At 36.5% G+C, this 23,821-nt stretch overlaps 1 protein-coding gene and 1 pseudogene across 2 annotated transcripts; one reads left to right on the forward strand and one right to left on the reverse strand.

Annotated features, from left to right (window-relative positions):
* Positions 1–5,612: 5,612 nt before the first annotated feature.
* On the reverse strand, positions 5,613–9,764 carry LOC113355934. Of its 2 annotated transcripts, none has more exons than XM_026598921.1 (5): positions 9,160–9,764; positions 7,269–7,316; positions 6,872–6,934; positions 6,681–6,749; positions 5,613–6,137 (listed from the first exon to the last, which is right to left on the reverse strand). In XM_026598921.1, exons 1-5 carry the CDS (start codon positions 9,640–9,642, stop codon positions 5,847–5,849), a joined length of 954 nt encoding a protein of 317 aa, XP_026454706.1. In that variant the 5' UTR covers positions 9,643–9,764; the 3' UTR covers positions 5,613–5,846. The 2 variants fall into 2 exon arrangements, with proteins under 2 accessions (XP_026454706.1, XP_026454705.1); XM_026598920.1 differs by having other exon boundaries at positions 5,613–6,143.
* Positions 9,765–22,568: 12,804 nt separating this feature from the next.
* LOC113362451 lies at positions 22,569–22,668 on the forward strand (annotated as a pseudogene).
* Positions 22,669–23,821: the final 1,153 nt, after the last annotated feature.

The raw sequence follows: 23,821 nt of genomic DNA on the forward strand, positions 1-23,821 counted from the left end.
GTTAACCTATAATGGTTTTAGAAAAACTTGGGTTAAAGGAGAATCGACTCTTGTCGCAACTACTATCACACATGAGGTGTGGGATTAGGTTTCCCAGTTGCTAGAGTTCTCCCTTATATAGTCTTCAAACCAGGGTTTGCAATGAATGCTACCTTGGTAACAAAGCATTTCAATATTCACCTTTAGATGAAAACCTGATTAGATTCAAGCTAATATCTTTCAACCGTTAGATAGAACTTAGCTTGTTACACCCAAATGAAATGTACCTATATTCAGATATGGGTAATTGTACCTAAACGTGTAGACCTAGTTGGCTCAACAATAGTTAACTGAAGTTGGCCATACAAACACTTTCATATCAACCTTGTTCATGTTTAACACAACTAATTCAAACGACTCAAATGAAACTAGTTATAGAGTTATTCAATTGTTTTTATTCCCATAGAAGTATACAAGACACAAGTGAAGCAAAATCGATTTTGATTCACTCAAATCAATTCATGAACATTATAACCACAGTTTTCAAAAGATTGTATTCCTTATTATATAAATGTATTTGTTCACGAATAAACCGATTTTAGAACTTAACCCACTCAAGTATGCAAACAAGTACGCATACTTAGAGTTCCGGACTTGGTCCGTCCGCCAATATGTGAATGGGTACACATACCGTCGTTCATGACCGAACTCAATTGAATTAGTATGCAAACGGGTACGCATACTAAATTCCCAGATTTGAGCTATTAAGCCAGTACGCATACATGTATGCATACTAAGTTCCCGTACTTCAACTGTTAACCATTACGCATACGGGTATGCATACCATGGTTCCCAGACTTGGAGTAACATGCAACAATTAGTATACAAGTACCCATATTGTGCTATGTCCAATCAATGGTTAGTTGTTCTAAAGTCCAGTTTAATCATTGCAACATTCTTAGATGATCGGAATAGCTATCTCACACAAACTATTAGCTTCAAAGAAATTTTCAAGTGATTAATATATCAATACGAAACATTCAGAGTCTACATCGAATGACTGTCTCACACAAATCATGTAAGATATTACCAGGAGATTTTCACATGATCATCTTTTGACTTTCTTCAAGAAGAAAATATGAACTTGGTTAAAGCGAAAGCTTGCCAACACATATTTCGAGAAATATGTAAGCAAGTTAAACTCAGCTCGAAATATCAAATGTTTATAAAATAAAGTCTATATATATTTGCGACTTTTGACTCAATAGAAGATAGAATAGAAATAGACTTCTGAGTGATAGATGAGTTCAAGTCTCCACATAGCTTTTGTTGATGAAGTTCCAAAAGATCTCCTTAGTAGTTCTTCGTCTTCAATCGATGAGCGTCGTAAAGTCTAAATCTCACTCCACATTCTATCCTAATCCGAGACATAGCTATAAGTAAACTAGAAATCAAGACTTATAGTTTTGGAAACTAAACTTTACAAACAAGCTTGGAATAGCAACGCTTGCGAGTTCGGCCGAGCAGTGCTCTAACACTAATATCCCTTGAATTAACTTAAATATGATATGGAAGGGACACTCCACTCATTGCCAATTGGTTTTGAGTTGGATGCCCGCAGACTTTAACATGGTATCAGAGCTAGGCCCGTACGCGGGGTGTACGCCCAATTTTGGCCAATTTATTCACTTGTGCACCCATGACCGACTTTGGTAATTACGTACGTAGGTCCACGTGTTAGGACGAGTTACTGGCCTTACACGTGAGGGGGCATGTGAAAGGACAATAGTCTCACATTGCTAATATCCCCTTAATTAACTTTAAACTTAAAATATAATATGGGAAGGCCACTCATTGCCAACTGGTTATGAGTTGGATGCCCGCAAAATTTGACAATAATAGATAGATTTTCATTTTTATTTTGTGTATTCTTAGAGTTTGGAGGAGGTAAGGTTGGGAGAAGACGATTAGAAGGTTAAGTTTCAGTGAATGTTAAACATGTGTGAAAAAGTTGTGTGATTATAAAGGGTAATTTTGTCTGATTCGTTCATTTATACTAAATCGATCCTAGTTACGGATCAACTACAATTTTTTCTCTCCTCGAATTTCTTTTTGCTCTCCCTCTAACCAAAATCTTGAATTTGCCGTGGGATTCAAAATTTTCACTATGACAAAAACATTTAGTCTGTGGCTAAAAATTAAATTTATGATCTTTTTTTTTGTAAATTAGGAATTCATTAAAGGAACTAACTTAAGGCGTTACCATCTGAGGTTACAACAGAAGTATTACATGAAAATTTAAAGGTATTACATAAAAATTTAAAAGCAGACGGTGGAAAGTAAATGATAAAACCACCAAAAGGTGTTGGACACACATATGTTTCCTCGTTAAAAACCTTGATAAGGAAAACCCATAACCAAAGGAGTAAAACCTTTGATGAAGAAAAAGAGCACAAAGCGATAAGTCTTAAAGAAGGTCCTAGAACTAAATATGCAAAGATAACCAAAACCTTTGTAATTCTTCAGAAGAGTAAGAAACATGCATTCTCCATCAGTACCCAATGAGTAGTCTTCTAATACTGGCAATGTGTAAGGATTCACAAACAAGTTGTGAAAATTGAGTATCTTTATCACGAACAAGTCTGATAAAAGTGCCACAACTGCTCGTACAGGAAAGAGATATCTTCTTAATGATTGAGGATGACGCTATAGACTTTTCCACAATCGAAGATTTTGATGGTGGGGGCAGCATCTTCGAAAAAATGCAACCATATAGAAGATAGGCAGTATTGATTTCAGCATCGTGTTGTTTCACAGGAGCCATCAATTTCCTATTGCAAGAAGAAGCACAAAAGAAGGCTAAATTACACACCAACCTTACACAGACACAATACATATTAAAAGGGAAAGCTAGTAAATAGAAAATAATCCAAGTTGTAACTAACACCAATTGAAAACTAAAGTAACTCATTTAAATATTACTGAAACTAAAAAGATAATACAATTGTACAAGATGAGAGCAAATTAAGAAGCCTAGATTACTGTCTAGTCTCAATTATTCCGGTAATAATGTTGTGGATAACCTCAAGCAGATTAAAGGAATGAGCAGTCAAAATAATCACAGAGCGTAAAAACTGGAGTCAACTAATACTTTAGAGTTTATTAAAACTAAAGAATTTAATGGGTTCTAAGAAGTTTCAGAAACTAGTGAACCCGAACAATATGCATCTTAATAATACAACAGAGGACAAGAGATTAACATTTGAAATGGAAATAAAACAAAAGGTTAAGAGTGAAAGAAAAGGGCCATGTATAGCCAAACCAAACCAACTATAATACCCGGACACTTGTTTCTTGCAGAGATATCCTATACATACAAAGTCTTCCAGATGCAATCCCCTAAGCTAAAATTGATTCACGAAACTGCCACGAGACCTGGCGAGAAAGATGACTTTGATGTCAAAAAAAAGAGTATGAGCGAAAAAAAATAGGGTTAAAAGTAAAGAGGGTACTAAATTAGGACTTTCCTAGGGTTTGTTTTAGGATCAGCGGAGTTAGGGTCAGGGTCTAGGGAAAAAAAAATTGCTCCCCTGAGCCACAAAGAGGAATTCAGAGAGAATCTAAGCGAAAAACTCAACTACACGTAAAAGCTAAAACAAAATACCTATTCAATCGAGAAAAAATCGTTGAGACCAATTCCAAAAAACCTAACAGGAAGACAGAAATGAACTAACAGACCAACAAACACAACAACTTTAAATTAGGACAACAAAATTGGATCCATTCCTTAAAAAAACGTAACAAAGCTTTATAATTCAAGTCCTTTAGTGAAGACAAATCCAAAAAAGGACTAGACAAAATAAACAATCCCCATCCCTGTTCTCAGCAAAATTTTAAACATGATCACTTAAGAAGAAAAGAAAGCCACTGATAATTAGAGAGGATAAAGAGATAGAGAAACAACTTCTAAGAATTCCACAAACACGACTCACCAAGAAGATTTTAGGAAGCAAAAGGTCTACCTCCCTAAATGAAAAGCCAAACCCAGGAATTTTTGTTTTTTTTGGATTTTTGTTTTTTCCATTATTAAAAACAGAAAGATCCAAGAGAGGAAACAATAATTGATCAATTAAAAAGGAAAGTTTGAAAAATCAGAAGAGCCGGAAGAAAGGAAGACAAACTTTTTGTGGATCTGTAAACGGGAAGTAAGAATCTTGATGGTCCAATCTAAAACCATTTTGAAATTCCTTTTTAAAATGAAAGAAATGTCCAGAGAAGAGGGAGACAAGAGTTTTTCCTTCAAAAGCTTTTAGCATAGTTAGTTAAATTTTTGCTTCAACATTTCTGAGAGATTGTCTTTTATTTTAAGTTTTAGATTCATATCAGAGTAGACCAAGCAAAAAGCATATGAAATAAATCAGACCAGCAAAGATTGATAGAAAAAAAAAAAGAGAGAAAGACCTAAAAAAAAGAAGAGAATATAAGATCAAACCACACTGATTACAGAAAGATAGGTCTATTCAAAATAAAACACTTAACAGATAAAGAGAAAAACATTAGAAAAAATGTAGATCTAGCCAGAAGAAAAGAAGCTTGAGAAGAGGTGATAATAATCCAGACACATCATAGGCGATACAGAGAAATCAAAGCAGAGGAGGAAGAATAGAACATATCCAAGAAGGAAATAAAGATCAAGAACAAAGCAAACTCCCAAAAAAAAAATAAAAAAAATCAAAGATTAAGAAATCAAGAAATTGAGAAGAAAATCGAGAACAAAAAATCTAAATTATTCATCTTTATTAAAGTTGACCTCTATTACCATCATCCCCTAACTGATGATCCTAATATTCCCCCAAGTTTATCCCAAACTTAAATCCATGATATGAAACCTGCAATGGGGTTTAAAATTTACACTGTGAGCCAAAATTTGTTATGGTGACCCAAAATTGTTATGTGACATTCCATGTATATTGTTAGCAAAAATTAATCTTTGTTACAGTACCCATGACACAATACTTGTTATTGTTGCTTAAAATATGTCAAGTGACCCCAAATATATTTAGTGATGCAAAAATTTATACCATGAAATATGAATATAGCTTATCCACATTGGAAATTGTCTTTAGCACGATCAAAATCCAAAGTCCGAAATTAGCCATTGTGGCCCAAAGTCTATCATGTGACAAATATGGCCTTCATGACACTTTTATCTAAGAAAAACCCAGCCCAAATAAAATCTCTGGAACAACAAAGCAAATTCAAGTGAGACTGAGGTAAGGATATTGTGCAGCTTTCGAGTCTCTCTTGCCGCATACATGATACATACATACCAAAGATTCCGTTACTTAATACAGATGTTCTGCGACACACAGAGTGCATCTCAGGATTCACAAGGTATACTTATGTGAAAACAGGTTACTGAAGTGGAATTGACCTTGTTCTTGATAAATTGGTTTTCTTTCAGAGCGAGGAGATTGTGAAAGAGGTTTCATATTAGTCGTTTGCTGCTGGGATCAATCCCGGTTACTGTTTACCTGAATGGTGTTCAAACAAGTGTCCTCTAGCTTCAATATTGACTGTTAAGTGTTAAATATAAATTATTTACAGATGACATTTTATCTACACAAATCATGTAAGAACAAAAATGAGAGTCGTATTAGATTTTCAAATAATTCATACAGATGAGGTTCAAAATAAATGTCATTAGATTAAAAATCCGAAATCCTCGAAAAAATAGTTACAAGTTTTACCTGTATACCCTTTGCTTTTTTGAGAATAATTAGCAAGGCAGTATATTATAACGATTAACCTACCTAATGTCCCGATGGAAGAGTAAAAGGTATTTATATTTACAATTACAGTTACAGTCAGCTCATTCCATACAGGACCTCAGGACCAGAATCTTCTCCAAAAGGCTCGTTTAAGTCCGGTAGATCAAATAGGCTTTTCCGAGCTTCATTCTCCTTTGGTTCATTAGATAGAGTTAGTGTTGCTGGGGGTACTACTGACATACCCACGTCATGACGGGCACCAATCAACACCATAGGCAACATCAACGTCTGATCAATTCCTCCGTTATTGCATGATTGACTGTAGATCACTTCCTGAGATATAACAGTTGTAACTCTTTGGTTTGATGATATATGTTGCAAATCAACCTGCATCTACGAGAAAAACATACTTAGAGCCACATTCTTTTAACTGAATATAATGAAACGAAACAGAAACTATGTAGAAGGAGACTTTACCCACTTCCTTGAGTCAAAGTCTGTGTGTTCAAAACATGGTCTAAAATCGAAAACAAATCACCATTCATTTACTCTTTATCTATATGTTAATCCAAAGAGGTTTAAATTCGAACTTCCATATCCCACATGTGATGGATAAATTACTAAAATGTTTTTCGTACACCTCATGTTATCTATCACATTTCTGACCATCACTCATTCTACTTCTCTATGGTTTAGTTACCATCTATATTGTATACATACATAAAGATGCATCTACTTAACAAGTGGTTGTCCTTGGTATGATTTATGCGCTGAAATGGCATAACAATGGCAGCCGTTCAGAAGTCCATACATTATAGTAACGATACTAAACTGAATTACACGCATGCCAAATGGAAACTCATCGTATATTACCTTACCTAGAAGGAAATAAATTTTTGTTATATTCAAATAATATGGTTAGTCATTCACCTTAATTCTCTTGAGTTGATTGTTCCTAGCCTTTTCTTCCTCCCAACTCCTTCTTAATGTTGCCAGTTCCTATTAAACATACAAGTTGAAAACCAGAATGGTTAGTTATGATCCAAACAATAGCTAAATCCATAGAGAAAATTGGCAAGTACAAAGCAACAAAAACAAAAGGTATAACCAAGTTGTTGTACCTTCTTTAAATGAAACCTTTCTTTTAACATCAAACTCTCTTCCTCTTTAAGCTCAGCAAATGTCTAGAGAACAGCGAAAAACATGTTCAGTGCATGTGCACAATTAACATTCTTTTTTCTACAAAAATCGTTATCGACTAAAAATAGCTACTACAAGATTAACTCCAAATCTAGAATCCATCTTTATTAACAATCTTAATATGGAACCGATACAACTTCATCCAATTTGTTTTCTCATATGATCCACAAAAGCAATCACAAGATGTTGTCCCATGTAGGGACCCATGAAAATAGTTAGTTATGTACTTAGATTCTTGCAGATGGGTACTTTAATTCTGTCCTTGATAATACACATGTAAGACTTTACTCTTATGCATATGTACTTGTAAAAGTTTACCTTCTTTTTTCTTGCTCTCCTATTGTTAGGTTCACTTGTACCATTGACCTGCAATACAGACATGACACAGTTTCATAATCCAAAAGACACCCAAAGTTAACCAGAATGCAAGCCCCTTTTGATGCACACACTACATGCCAATACTAGAGGAACAAATAGTTAGAAAACAAGCCACGTCATCATCACCGAGCAAACAAGCGTGTTTTCAGCCATTTTGAAAAACAAGACCTCACCTCATCAGAATATACAATTCGGATCAGCATTATAAGGTGAACTCTCCCATTTTAAAATCATAAAGAGAGTACCATCAATGACGAATTCAATTTAGAGCCACTAGATTCATTTACAAAAATAAATACGAACCGTTGAAAATACGAAAGGGAAAAGGAATGCCGACATTTGTGTTACTTTCTCCACCAAACCCAAAGAAAACTCACGTGATAAAAATAAAGTCTTTATATCTTTCTAGTATCCTATTCCTATTCCTATTCCTCCCAGGAAAAAGAGAGGAATGCGTGAATGTTGTAAAACAACAACCCACAAATAATAAGTGTCTCCTCCTTGAGATTTGCGCATTTAAGATTAGTTTATACCAAGATTATACTACTTAATATTCTTTCTTACTTAGCAGTCAACATGCCGGATCTTTCCACCCATTTTACAAAGAAGAGTTGGGAGTAATTTAGGACTAGCAAAGACAGACACAATCTGACAAGAGAGTGGGCAACAGCCAATATAGCTAGAGAAGATTAGATGCTGCAACAAACAATTCTACAACACCCCAAAATTTGCCACCACACACTAGCAACCAATACTAACAACACTTTAACTACTCCAGAAAATACATTTTAAAACCTAAATACCAAACTTAATCCAGTGGGGCCCAGTAATGCCCATAGGAAACATCCATTAAGAAAACCCACCATCTCCTCATCTCCTCCACCTTCTTAGAGTCAGAAAAAGTGTGAGACTTTTGACCAAAAAAGGTCAAAGGGTATTATGGTAATAATGGATAGACATCACAACCCTAGAAAAGAGAAGAAGAAGATGGGATCCGACCAAGAATTTTTGGAACACTTTCTATCTTCTACTCGATAATGAACTTCAAAATGACAAGAAATCCATTGGTGGGTGGAATTGACACTATTAACCTTGGAATGTGGATATAATACTGTTTTTGGTATTTTATGACAAAATATTCATTTTTGGGGTGTCTTTATTTTTATTTTAGTTATTTTGAAAAAGAAACAAACAAGAATGACAGGTGAACAACAGATACGCGGTATCAAACGTGAATGAATAAAATCATTTTCTCATTTTCTTTTTCTTTTCCTGGAAAAGAATGCTGACTCTATCTATTTCACCAGAAAATAGTAAGAGGGGTATTTTGGTCAGTATACGAAATGCTGACAATATGAAGTGTTCCAAGAAGATGAAGAGAAGGAAACAGTCTTTACATTACAAAAATGCCCCTTTGAGAATATCTTCAGACTTAAATCAAAGATTATGATTATGACTATAGTGATCTGAAAAGTTTGAGGTTGGACCAAGTCAAGAGAAAGTCAAAGGAGATGTGCAATTTTGTCAAAACAAAAAACCGGAATCAGATGATGCTGATGATGATAACGATGGAGAAAATAAAAATCCAATGAATCCACAGAGAAGTCCATCGAAAAAGCTAGACACTGTACACCAACCAACCAACTAACCAGAAAAAACTCAACCACTTGAGAGGAAAAGTAAAAAAACAAAAAGGAAAGGAGGGTATTTTCGTCAAACAATTAAATAGTCCACCTTTAAAGCACACAGTCGTCGGAAACGTGACACCGGCAAATATATCAAGCGTCAAGCAGAAGATACCAAAAAAAAAAAAAAAGCAAATCTAACTAACCTTGATAGATCTTAAGGATGCGGCTGAGGTCGGTCGTTGTCTAACAAGTTTACTCGAATCCTCGTAACCATCACCACCACAAATAGACACGCCACCACCACCGCCACCTCCACCACTACCACAACCACCAGTACTCCAAGAAAGAGGAGTAGTTGGACTCGCCCGAGTTGACTCGCCACCACCACCACCACCTTCTTTCTTAATCTGAACCGCAGTGGCGGTACTGGTAGTCTGATTTTGATTGCTGGTGTTATTACTACCACCACTACATCGTATCATTACCTGTCTAGACCTCGGTTGACGTATACCCCACTCTAATGACGTCATCATCTTCATCCCTGATGATGATGATGGGGATGATCCAGAATCGTCGTGTTTCTTCATCTTCAACCGTGTCAATAACTCTGCTACTATGAATTCGTCTTTCATGGCTTCTTTCACCCAATCTCCGCCACCATCTTCCTCCACCATCATCATCATCATTCACACTTTTTTTCTTCCGTCACACAAGGAGAGAGAATGAAATGAGAAATGAGAGAAAGAGAGAGAGCAATAGTGGCGAATAAAACCAGTTGTTGGTGTTATGGGATTGTAATTATGTATATATATATCGGAAATTTTTATTTTATTTATTTTTACTAGTACGGGATTATTTAATTAATATTATAAAAATTTTGGTTTTCTGGTTTTATGTGGGGTTGGAGTAGATGCCAACCCTCCTCATCACATCATCTTCTTCTACTTCTACTGCTGGACTCTCTGGATTTATATTTTAGGCCTTCTGTTAATGCTAACTAAATATACTGTTGTCATTTCTCTGGGTCCCACACTCCACGTTTACGTATTTTCCGGTCATTTAATGATTCGCTTTACAACGTACGTGAACAACACCAATCTTATTTTTATACCCTTGGCGTGGAGTAGACTTTCATTAGTCAACTGCATCAACACTTCCAATGGTTCGCAAACAATAATGATGGTGCATTGTGAAAGCTATATATGACATGGTATAAACCCGTAGTAGTCATTTTAACAGCTACATGAGTGCTCGCAGCGGTTAAAATGACAATATTAATCGGGTCGGTATCATTAAATATGTGCAGTAACATCTGTTAAAGAATACCATGCTATCCAAGAAATGAGCTCACAGCGGCTAAAATGACAAATTTAATCAGGTCGGCATCATAAAAGATCGATATTAGCATCCATTTAAGGAGTTTGGTATCCTACTACCAATGAAAAGGACGGTGAAACGTGATCTAGGCCCAAAACTCATCAGCACAATATCCTTTACCAGTAAAAAGAAAAAGGATCATGAGAAGAGCTCATCCCCAATTCACGTGGAACTCAATTTTAGATTGGCTCTGATTACTTATAACCAAGATTGCTAATAGGAGGTACTAGATTATAATACCAAAATCAAGATAAGACAAAACAGGTTTCTATATAGACACCTCCCATTAGCAGCCTTGCTTATAACATGTGCTATAACCGAGTATCATTGTGAATTGCCTTAACAAAATGCTCATGATTGAGTCTTAGAATAGAGAAATTACATCAATTGAGTTTTAGAATAGAAAAATTACATCAAGAGAAAAAAAAAAAAAGAAAAAAAAAGAAGGAACAAAAAATTCACAAAATTGGTCAAAAAGACCAATACACAAAATTCCTGGGTGAAATAGATTCTTAGCTTTTGATACTGTTTATATAGCCAAACATCAGAAATATACTGTTTATATAGCCAATTTGGATATTTGGCCCAGGAAAATTAAAATAAAAAAATATGTCTTACCTAAAATACCCCTAACCTTCTAAACTCTTCTTTTCAAAGAGAATTTATTTCTCTTTTCAAAACCTCCCCGTCCCGGCAGAGCTCGTTTATTCCTCACCTGCAGAATTCGATCAAAGTTTCAGAGCTCGTGTCTTTTTCAGATCTGGTTGATCAATCATGGTGATTAATGATTGTTGAATAGTTTGTTGAATCGAAGTATTCATTTACCTTGAATTATATTTTCGCAACTAGTATTTATCTTGGATTATTTCTTTTGTTCATAAAAATATATCTTATGGAATTATTTTTTCAAGTATTTCTCTTCATTTTTATAGTATATATCTTTTAGTCTTATGTTGATTGTTTAATTGTACATTCCCTTCAGTTTTTCACTGTAAAATTTGAATGTTTGCATTTTAACTGCATAACTACTTATGCATAACTACTTAAGCAGATAACCTAAACAATGCATAACTTGTCATGTTGTCAATGTTGGATCTGCATAAGATGTTATGCATTAAAACAATAAGTGACGCAGGGAATGCTTAACAAAAACAATAACACTTCTTATATGCATAACAAGTTATGCAGATACTCTAAACAATGCATAACAGGTCATGCAGTTATTTTTGGATCTGCATAAGATGTTATGCAGTTAAACAATGTTCTTATTTTATGCAGTTAATCAAGTTATGCATAATAAGTTATGCAGTTCTGCATGTTTGCTTTCATATGCTTGAAATATACATTCATTCTTAAGGTTCATAAAACAAGTACCACTAAGCTTGAAATATGCTTCTTGAGCATTGCTTTCTTCATTGCTGCAAAGTCCCACCTTGCAGCTCTTGGTGTAGCATTGGGATTGACCTTGACAATGTCTGATGATGATATCTCAGCTATGTACTGCTAACTAGTTATGCACATTTTCTTTGTACTGCATAACTAGTTATGCACATTTTTTTTGTACTGCATAACTTGTTATGCACATTTTCTTTGTACTGCATAACTAGTTATGCATTTTTTTTTTTGCATATTTTTGTACTGCATAACTTGTTATGCACTTTATCACATTGCGAAGGAGCTGATTGAGAGATTCAATTTACTCAGCAAAGATAATCTGAAATTCAAGCTCATGTTCGTTCGTTTTATCTTTGATTCTGATCTTGTTTAACTTTGATTCTGATCTTGTTTAATCTGATTCGATTCTAGGTTTTAGTTTCTTTAAGATTATGATCTATTATTTTAAGTTACAGAGTTTAATTTAGGTTTTCGAATGGATTTTTAGATATTTTAAGCTTGTTTTTGAATTTACGATCAATGCAGATCTTTTCGATTCAATCTTTTAGTTTCGATTTCACAGAGTTCCAACTCCATTGCACTGTACTCATCTATAAAGTTCTCCTAAAACTGCAACATGATTTAATAACACTCATCAGGGAAGGCATAACTTTATATGCATAACAGGTTATGCAGATACTCTAAACAATGCATAACTTGTCATGCAGTCAATGTTGGATCTGCATAAGATATTATGCAGTTAAACAATGTGTGATGCAGGGTATGCTTAACCAATATAATAAGGCTTTTTATATGCATAACAAGTTATGCAGATACTCTAAATAATGCATAAAAGGTCATGCAGTTATTTTTGGATCTGCATAAGATGTTATGCAGTTAAACAATGTTTGTATTTTAACTGCATAAGCAGTTATGCATAATAAGTTATGCAGTTCACCATGTTTGCTTTTACTGCATAACCAGTTATGCATAATAAGCTACGCAGTTCAGCATAGTTGCTTTTACTGCATAAGCAGTTATGCATGATAAGCTACGCAGTTATGCATAGTTGCTTTTACTGCATAACCAGTTATGCATAACAAGTTACGCAGTTATGCATAACAAGTTACGCAGTTATGCATAGATGCTCTTACTGCATAAGCAGTTATGCATAGCTGTTTTTACTGCATAACCAGTTATGCATAACAAGTTATGCAGATACTCAAAACAATGCATAACAAATCATGCAGTTAATTTTTATATATGTGCATAATGATTCATGCATTATTTATTTTGGCTTCATAGTGTTTTTTAGATGTTATGCATTAAAACAATAAGTGACGCAGGGAAGGCGTAAAAACCCTTTTATATGCATAACTACTTATGCAGATAACCTAAACAATGCATAACTTGTCATGCTGTCAATGTTGGATCTGCATAAGATGTTAAGCATTAAAACAATAAGTGACGCAGGGAATGCTTAACAAAAACAATAACACTTCTTATATGCATAACAAGTTATGCAGATACTCTAAACAATGCATAACAGGTCATGCAGTTATTTTTGGATGGTTTCTGATGAATCTGCTACTATTGATGGTTAGGAGACGGTGGAGGAAATCGATTTCTGATGGTTTTTGGTGTAGGGAAACAGTGGACGAATTTGTTCCTCTTCTAGTTTGTGAGAAGATGAAGAAGAAGGATGTTGGCGGTTTTCATCTGAAGAGAGAAGGAGAACGTGGTTTTGTTGAGGAGACGGAGAACGTGCAGTTACAAAAGGGTAATTGGGTCAGTTTCAATTAAAAAGTTGAACTGTCCATTTGACCCAGACGAAACTTCTACCAGTCCATATGACCTAGAAAACTTGTGTTTTTGACTATATAGCCCATTTCCTGCAAAAAAATTCTTATAGATTTTTAATTATTTTTATTTCTTTTTACATTTTTTCCATGTGGAATTTACCATTCCACTTGAAAAGAGTGTTTATATGGTTTTTAAAGGTAGTAACCTTGTCGAAATTTTGAATTTATTAATGAAAGTTATTTGTAACAATTTTATTCCTTAAGATATGTTATTTAAATCCAAATTAAATTTTGAAAATTTCTCAGTAATCACTTATGATTTTCTATTAAAAGCAAAGCCCCGGACAATTACATTCGATTCTTTAGCAAAAAGATTTTCTATTAACCGCAAATGATAGAACATTTGCAAACGTAGGTTGACCTGTCTACTACACTCCATATACAAGTGTTTAGACCCGCACACACCCACCTTTGAAAATTCCTCTTTCTAATTCCGTTTGAGAGTTCATAACCCACGTTACTTTTGTACTTCATTTTCCTAGGGCTTTTCAAACAAAAAAAATAAAATCCAAGGAGTTGTGGAAAGAGCGTGAGCTCCCTGCCACCATCACCTGTGTATTTACGTCTCTCTCCATGCCGCACGTGCGTTACTCCACGTAAGACCAATCTCATACGTGCGATCTAATGCTACGCGTGGCGTGATTAAGACCCATTAACCTGCGTGGCAAAGCAAGGTTTGAAAAAGCAAGCAAGCCCGAAGTGTGTCCTCTGACTCTCTTCACTTCAATCTGATGATGAGATCTGATGTGATTTAGTAATAGTAAGTAGATGGATAGAAAAAAGTACACAGAATGATTCCATAGACTCCCACAATCTTTTGTTGTTTTACGGCTTATTGACAAAACCATCAGATACTCATTGCCGTCCTAACTGACGGCCGTCCACTACAGTTTAATATACAAGGAAAAGGGAATATCCGAAAAGATAATAGACGTTTAAACAGGAGCGGTTGAGGAGTTTGTTTTACGCAAGAGAAGGGAAAGATTTCGAAGTGGATGTCGCAGCTGAGATTGTGGGGCCGCGACACTAGGTAGAAACGTGTTTTGTTGCCACTGGTTTATATATTGTCTTAAAGGCATGGATATTGCGTGTTGTCACTGCGCGCCACAGCTGCTGCTACAATCTAAAAGCACAATACATACCGAGGAATAGTTGGATTATACCCTACACGATATAATCCGAAAGGCAACATTTTCTGATTTTTTTTCTCCATGATTTCGATTTTGTTTTCGAGTTTTTATGAAGTGTGAACCTTTTCAGTTTTCTTATGTTTTTCGTGGAGTTGTCAATTTTACACGGGAAAGGGGGAAATTTTCCTCAAAGTTTCTTTTGAAATCGTGAGTTGGCCAAATATGATACATGCGACCGAGTGAGTGCAGCCTGTATGGATTTTGACCGGTATTAACAAAAGAATTTATACCCGTTATTAGAAGATGAACCAATCACTACATCTAGGTGGGAAATGATGTCCGGACTGTCCGGCACCAAAAAAGACAAAAATGAGGCATGGACTTTATCGGTTGCAAAAATGATATAAAGAGCATGGTGCAGTATGTTATAAACGAAAGAAAATTTTTTATAAGAAAGACCGGTAAAAGCTTACAATAGATTCTATGTAATGCTCTATGCCGCATCAAAAAGAATTATAATAGACTCTATGTAATGTTCTATGCCGCATCAAAAAGAATTACAATATTCTATGTGATGCTTATTCCAACATCAAGAAGAAAGCTAGGTGTTACATTTATACCAACTAAAATGTTTTGAAAACATCAGGTCAATTTATACTCTTGTTTATTTAGAAATGGACAGAGAACGAGCGAGAAACTCGGGAACACTCTATCTTGAGAGAAAAATCTTTGCATTATCAATGGAAACTTTGGATAATGTTCAAGGAATCAGATCAATGATATTCAGATCATGAATTCATTTTTCAACATAAATCGCGTTTTGGTTGAGTGATGTTTTGGATAAAGCAAGGGAGGGAGAAGGAACCAGGAAGAAATGGCCAAGGAGAGAAAGTGAAGCATCTTTTTTGTGTGAGGATAAGGAGAACGAACGAGGAAGATACTTGAGAGTTTCTCGAGTAAGAAGAGGAGATGAAGATAGGTCTTATGTGTTTAGCATACCAAGTGGAAGTAGCTGCTACAATTAGGCTGTTCTTTGCAAGGAAATCAGAAATATGTTGCAGGTTAATAACTTGCAAAGGAAGATCAGACCGGTTTTACCTTCTAATTCACATTTTGAAGTATCTTTACCTAAAAAGACGATGCATAATCAGAGGTTTATGGGTTCAGTTCATGTCGATGGATTCGTTCGATGGAAAAGGGGCGAGTGAGACTAGAAATCAGGTCTAATGGGAATCTTCTATAGATATGGATATTATTGATGAACAAAATGAAAATATGGAGATTATTCATGATTACTGGCTTGATCTTTGGAAGCCAAAAAACATTATTGTGAAAGATTATGTAGTGATCTTATCTCAACTCCATGATTACTGGCTTGATCTTTCAAAATTACATCAGTCAACCTCCATCCAAACACTCTTCCACACATCCCAGCATGTATCAAACACGCTCATGACACAAGAACTCTTCCCAAACATAACCAGAAATCCCGTGATATCCCCGAGTAAATATTATTCCCCTGTTTTGCAAAGTCCACGTACACATCCTCTTTTTTTCACGCTTCTAAGCCTCATACAAATCCTGTTTTGACTAAACAGGATTATTCCAACTCATTCCTCCTAAAAATTCTCAACAGAACTCGTCAAAAATCGAAACAGGGAATAACGAGTTAACTGCATTTTCAAAACCATATTTCCCGGCAAAATCTGTGTAACCGTGAAGAAGAAGGGGTTGTCCTCTATCCAGAGGTGGGGTGCGAATAGTAGGTGCCTTGAGGGGTGTTCTGAGGGTGCCCCTTATCCAAACTGTGGGAGTCCGAATATCAAATGTCCTCTAGGGGTGCTCCACGTAATTTTTCGAGCCGATTTTTTCCAAAAATATTGATTTCCCAAAAATACCTATAAACACACAAAACACCATAATAAGTACAAAATCGAGTACCAACAATACAAATAAATGATGACAATTTAGACACAAAAATATGTCTATCAAATACCCCAAAACTTATTATTTGCTAGTCCTCGAGCAAAAATAATCTAGAAAATAAAATGACTACACTTATCACGTGCAGCAAGCCGTTAAACCGCTAGGTGGCCCTAGCGGCGGAGTGTTGTCTCCGGAGGGTTTACCAGAGGTGTACCCACAAAACCTTTACTCCAGACCCTAGCTATCTACACAGAACCTTGGAAGGCACTAAAGAATCTCCATGGTTGGCATACTCTCATTGACTACAGGAGGAAGTACCCTGATGCGAAATTCCAATTGTTGTACACTAGTTTGAACTCAGCATACTAAAATTCATATATAAGTGACAGAGCTCTACTCAGATAGTTTCTGGACATCATAACCGGAGTCAAACAATCACATGGAAAGATTAAGAAGATGGATAAAGAGAAAAAAATCGATGGTTTAAAGTGAATGGTGTTTCACATATCTGTCTGAAGGCCTATGCCAAGATGAACCTATCCTAATGGACTGAGATACCGGTCTGACTAATATCAACACAATTGGCATATACAAGGGCACCAGTGGTCGACTTTATTGAATTTATTCCGGTTGGTCTGATGGTCTGGTCTCAATTTTTTTTTTTTGTATCTCATTCACTCTATTTCACCTAGCAGTGGTAACAACTTGAATCGTGTGCCCCACCAAATCACTTAAGAAATAAAAACAGAAGGGATTAGTATTCAACGAGATATGGCGAAACTACCACGTTTTTTTTTAATTCTAACACCTGAGCTCTGTGCTTTTATGAATATACTCTTTAGATGTTTCCATCTAATCAAATTAGTTCCTCAACTCCTACAACCAAGATGTTCCCATCCACTTAGATTGGTTAATGCCAACCTTAATAAGCATAAGTTTCTAGGCTCTGGAGTTTATTTATTGCAATTAAAAGCTAACGAAAAGTTTCTTCCCCACCCCCAAACTTAAATCTAACATTGTCCTCAATGTTTCTAATGAAAGATCAATACCAAAAAGTAAAGTAGCATGAGGAATCAGTAAAGAGAGAAGTCGGAAAGATAGTACCTGGGTGAAGAGAGAAATCAAAAACTAATATACAACATACAATCGCCTCGATGGTCAATCAAGGGTAAACAGGGTCCTCCATAGGTACCTACTCAACATCACCTGCAGGAAAGGGCTCTAAAAGGGGTTTCAATCTCTGACCGTTAACCTTCGAAGAACTACTACCATCCGGTGTCTCGATCTCAACAGCTCCATGAGGAAAGACAGTGCGAACAATAAAAGGACCCGTCCACCGAGAAAGTAACTTCCCAGGGAAAAGATGCAAGCGGGTATCATACAGAAGAACCTTTTGACCTGGAGAAAATGACTTTCTTAAAATATTCTTATCATGCACAAGTTTCATTTTGTTCTTATACTCCTTAGCACTACCGTATGCATCTCTACGAATTTCTTCCAACTCATTGAGATGGAGTTTCCTATGGGCTCCTGCCTTGTCGAGTGAAAAATTTAGCTGCTTAACAGCCCAATATGCTCTATGTTCTAACTCAACAGGTAAGTGACATGCCTTGCCATACAAAAGTGGATAAGGTGGCATTCCAATGGGGGTCTTAAACGCAGTACGGTAGGCCCATATGGCATCAGTAAGCCTAGATGACCAACCTTTCCGATTAGGATTAACTGTTTTCTCTAATATACGTTTTATCTACCTATTGGAAACCTCTACTTGACCATTAGTCTGTGGCTGATACGGGGTAACTATTTTATGTGTAATACCATATTTTTTCATCAAAAGCCTAAAATGCCCATTACAAAAGTGCTACCCTACATCACTAATTATAGCTCGCGGTGTACCAAAATGTGTAAGTATATTATCTTTCAAGAACTCAATCACAACCCTATGGTCATTAGTCTTACATGCAACCGCCTCAATCCAATTAGATACATAGTCTACGCCGACAAGGATGTATAATTTACCAAAAGAATTAGGAAACGGACCCATAAAGTCAATACCCCATACATCAAATACCTCAACAATTAAAATCGGGTTCAAGGGCATCATGTTCCTACGGGAAATGGTTCCTAATTTCTGGCAACGCTCACAAGTAGCACAGTGACTATGGGAGTCTTTAAACAACAAAGACCAATAGAATCCACACTGAAATATCTTAGCAGCAGTCTTCTTAGCACTAAAGTGACCCCCACAAGCATGATCATGACAAAAGGAAATAATACTGGACTGGTCACTCTCAGGTATACATCTCCTAATAATCTGTTCTGGACAATATTTAAACAAATAAGGATCATCCCAAAAGAAGTGCTTCACCTTGGCTAAAAACCTAGAACAATCTTGTTTACCCCAATATTGGGGCATTCGACCAGTAACAAGATAGTTCACTATATTTGCATACCAAGGTAATTGGGTAACAAAGAACAATTGTTCATCAGGAAAGCCATCCCTTATAGGAAGGGAATCAACAACTAGCCTAGACAAGTGGTCTGCTACTACATTCTCGGCACCCTTTTTGTTTCTAATTTCTGGAGAAAACTCTTGCAACAAAAGGATCCACCTAATCAATCTAGGTTTTGTATCATTTTTAGACAGAAGATATTTCAAAGCAGCATGATCAGTATATATTACGATCTTAGAACCTAAGAGATATGGTCTAAACTTGTTTAAGGCAAACACAATGGCTAACAGTTCCTTCTCGGTAGTGGTATAGTTCAACTGGGCATCATTCAGAGTTTTTCTAGCATAGTAAATCACATGAAGTAATTTGTTTTATCGCTGACCTAGCACAACACCAATAGCATAATCTGAAGCATCACACATGATCTCAAAGGGTAGGTTCCAGTTGGGTGCCTGGACTATGGGGGCGGTAGTGAGTAAATTCTTAAGCTTCTCAAAAGCCTCTAAACAAGCATCATCAAAGACAAACTTAACATATTTTGCAAGCAATTTGCGAAGAGGTCTAGAAATCAAGCTAAAATCCTTAATGAATCGACGATAAAAACCTGCATGCCCTAAGAATGACCTAATATCTATTACGGTTTTTGGGACCTGTAAAGTTTTAATAAGATCAACTCTATCTACCACTATACCCTTCGAAGATACGATATTCCCTAGAATAATTCCTGAACGAACCATGAAGTGACATTTCTCCCAATTAAGCACTAAATTCTTTTCCTTACACCTAGTCAACACTAATGACAAATGATGCAAGCACTCATCGAAGGACGAAACAAATACTGAAAAATCATCCATAAAGACCTCTAAGAACCGTTCAACCATGTCAGAAAATATGCTCATCATGCAACGCTGAAAAGTCGCAGGGGCATCACAAAGTCCGAAAGGCATGCGTCTATATGCAAAGGTACCAAAGGGACAGGTAAAAGTGGTTTTATCTTGGTCTTCTGGGGCTATGAAAACCTGATTATAACCGAAGTATCCATCTAAAAAGCAATAATGGCTACGTCCATCTAATCTCTCTAGCATTTGGTCGATGAAGGGAAGGGGAAAGTGGTCCTTCCTAGTGACATTGTTCAATTTCCTATAGTCAATACAGACACGCCAACCCGTGGTCACCCGGGTAGGGATTAACTCATTGTTATCATTCTGGACTACAGTAATACCGGATTTCTTGGGAACAACCTGAACGGGCCTGACCCACTTATTGTCTGAAATGGGGTAGATAATGACTGCATATAACATCTTAAGAACCTTGGTTCAAACTACTTCTTTCATATTAGGGTTCAGTCGACGTTGCATCTCCCTAGAATGTTTGGTGTCACTCTTTAAATAGATCCGATGCATACAAACAGTGGGACTTATACCCTTAATGTCTACTATGGTCTACCCTAAAGCTTCCTTGTTGTTCTGAAGGACGGTTACTAGCCTACTTTCCTGATCACTATCCAAGTCGGATGCTATAATCACAGGTAAAGTTTCAGATGGGCCTAAAAACACATACTTCAGGGTATCTGGTAATGGTTTAAGGTCCAACTTAGGAGGCTTTTCTAACGAAGGAACTAGGGTAAATCTAGAAACGGGTAGAGGTTCGAACTTAGGTATCCAGCCATTACTAGTGTCTATCAAAGGGGTTGAATCTAACAAAGAATTCACCTCATTAATCACATCGTCATCATCAAAATCAATCCCAAAGTGGGCTAGGAATTTCTCTAATGGATCTTCTAACAAAGTGTTTGGTAATGACTCCTCGACTAATGTTCCTATCATGTTCACCTCTTCTATGCTCGAGTCATCTAGTTCACAGAGTAGCTTACTAATATTAAAAATGTTAAGATCAATAGTCATATTACCAAAAGACAAATTCATAATATTATTTCGACAGTTAATGATCGCATTGGATGTAGCTAAAAATGGGCGACCTAAAATTACTGGTATTTGGTTCTCTGGGTCGGGGACGGGTTGGGTATCTAGGATAACAAAATCCACTGGATATATAAACTTGTCGACCTCTATAAGAACATCCTCGATCACACCACGAGGAATTTTAACGGACCTATCATCTAACTGAAGTATTATCTGGGTAGGTTTCATCTCACCAAGTCCTAGCTTAAGGTACACATGGCATGGAAGTAAGTTCACACTGGCTCCTAAGTCAAGCAATGATTTCTCAACACGGTATTTACCTATTGTGCAAGAAATGGTAGGGGACCCTGGGTCTTTATACTTAGGAGTGGTGGTATTCTGAATAACGGAACTCACGTGACTAACTAGAAAGGCTTTCTTCTGGACGCTAAGCTTTCGCTTTCGCGTACACATATCCTTAAGGAACTTGGCATAAGCGGGAATCTGCTTAATTGCATCTAATAATGGAAGGTTGATAGTTACCTGCTTAAAAACCTCCAATATATCATTAAAGGTGGACTCCCTCTTAGTTGGAACTAGCAGCTGTGGGAATGGGGCTCTAGGAATAAAGCATGGCTCAATATGACCCTCATTGGTATCTTTAGAGACTCTATCAGTCTCCTCAGTTTCTGGTTCAGAAGGGTGAACTACAACATGTTCACTATCAGGCATGGAAACCTTGTTGTCTGTCACTCTACCACTCCTAAGGGTTTTAATAACATTTACATGATCGGATGGTCTTTCACCTATTTCATTAATTCCTCTAGGGTTGGGTTGAGTTTGACTAGGAAACTTACCTCTTTCTCTTAAAGACTCATTTATCTGACTAACCTGGGTTTTCAACTCGGAAATAGCCTGAGAGTTAGCCTGACCTATTCTCTTATTTTCTTCTAAACCTTGAGCAACAGATTGCTGAAACTGCACAGTGTTACGAGTTAACAAAGCAAGAGACTCTTCTAAACTCATAATCTTCTTATCCGAAGGGTTCTGAAACTGTGCCGGAGCTGAAGGATTCTTAGTATAGCCAAAACCTGGGGGAACCTGAGAGTTACTAGACTGACCTTGATTCTGGCCCTTAGACCAAGAAAGGTTGGGATGGTTTCTCCATCCAGGGTTATAGGTTTCTGAATATGGGTCAAAGTTCTGACGGTTATCGAATCTAGTGTTGTTATAAAGAGCATTGACTTGCTCCTCAACAGTATGGCCTTCCCAAAAAGGCTCTATTCTACCACTAGTACCACTAGAATGACCTAATTCTAAGGCTTCTAACCATTTGGCTATGACTGCTATTTTAGCATCTGACTCATAAGATCCTTCTACCCTATTGACATTTCCTCTACTTAGAAGAATTGTTTCTGGGGTTCCCTAATATTTTCCTATTGTTGGGTCTTATCGGTGATTTCATTCAAAAATGTCATCGTCTCATCAACAGTTTATTCTCAAACCCACCTGTGCATAAGGACTCAACCATGGTTGTTGTTGAATAATATAAACCCTCGTAGAGGATCTGAACTAACCTAACCATCTCTAAACCATGATGAGGACATTGAGATATTAAGTCATTGAACCTTTCTAAATACCTATATAAAGATTCTCCCTTTTGTTGAGCAAAAGTACAGATTTGTGTCCTAATAGACGATGTTTTGTGCCTTGGGAAAAACTTATGTATAAAGGAAGATGTAAGTTGGTCATAGGTTTCAATTGACTCAGAATCCAAACTATACATCCAAGATTTGGATTTATCTTTTAAGGAAAAAGGTAATAACCTAAGTTTCAACGCATCATCACTAAGGTTTTTAATTTTCAGAGTACTACAAACTTCCTCAAATTCCCTAACATGAAAATAGGGGTTCTCATTCTCTTTTCCTAAAAAGATTGGGAGCATCTGTAAAGTCCCAGGTTTGAGTTCATAATTTGCCTCGGTTTCAACTAACTTGATACAAGACGGACGAGAGGTCCTAGTTGGGTTTAATAAAGCTTTCAAAGTTTCCATTTCTGGCACTACCAAAGGACTAGGAGTACTTTCTTCACTAATTGTCAAGTTTTCAAAGCTGAAATTTCCAAAGACAGGTCTCTCAAAAGAAGAGTCTTCGAGCTCCCCGCCTTCACAAGAAGAACTACTAGGTTTATCTCTAAGCAAACGACCTAGAGTGTTTCTTTTCCAAGCCCGCTGTCTAATAACCTCGGGCATACACTAGAAAAAAAAATAAAAAGAAATAAATCCTAAAAGGAAGAGAAGTTCTTTGCGAACACAAACAAGGCTGACTGGACCACAACAAACCTACTGATTTCTAGCAAACAAAAATCATGATGGCTCCACTTAGATTGTTTCCAGACCAACTTCTAATCCTTCGAAAGGGAATTCGTTAAAATTTAAGCAAACCCCTCTGGAATCAATCCGAGTTAAAGTAAGTTAAATCGAGACGAGGGAAGCTCAGTGGAGCTTTGATACCCAAGGCCTCACCGGCGTTACAAGGAGGTGTATTCAACTCACAGAAACCATCATGAACTTTGAAGCATGCTTAAAAGAGTAACCAATATTTTTCGAATGACTTTCCTATTAAGCTCGTTACCCTATAGGTCTCGTTCTAGTCAAATTTTAGGCTTAGGTTTGCGTTTGGTTTCGTTTTCCTAAGGCGGGCAAGAAGGGAATGGTGATGAAATCCGAACCCTTATCTTGTATAGACAATCCTTGCCCTTTACTAGGAAATTAAAGCAGCCGTTTTCAAATCCTCAGCATATATGAAAACGAAGGAATACAGTAACTCACTGACAGGGGATT

The sequence above is a fragment of the Papaver somniferum genome, chromosome 3 (assembly GCF_003573695.1).
Source record: "Papaver somniferum cultivar HN1 chromosome 3, ASM357369v1, whole genome shotgun sequence".
Lineage (NCBI taxonomy): Eukaryota > Viridiplantae > Streptophyta > Magnoliopsida > Ranunculales > Papaveraceae > Papaver > Papaver somniferum.

Bases quoted from the DNA above. Each gene is read 5' to 3' on its own strand.
- LOC113355934 (XM_026598920.1), bottom strand. From the start codon at position 9,642: ATGATGATGATGATGGTGGAGGAAGATGGTGGCGGAGATTGGGTGAAA. The intron at 6,750-6,871 runs GTACAACAACTT...TATGTTTAATAG, and splicing joins AAAGGTTTCATTTAAAGAAG to GAACTGGCAACATTAAGAAG. The intron at 6,144-6,680 runs GTGAATGACTAA...TTTTTCTCGTAG, and splicing joins ATCAACTCAAGAGAATTAAG to ATGCAGGTTGATTTGCAACA.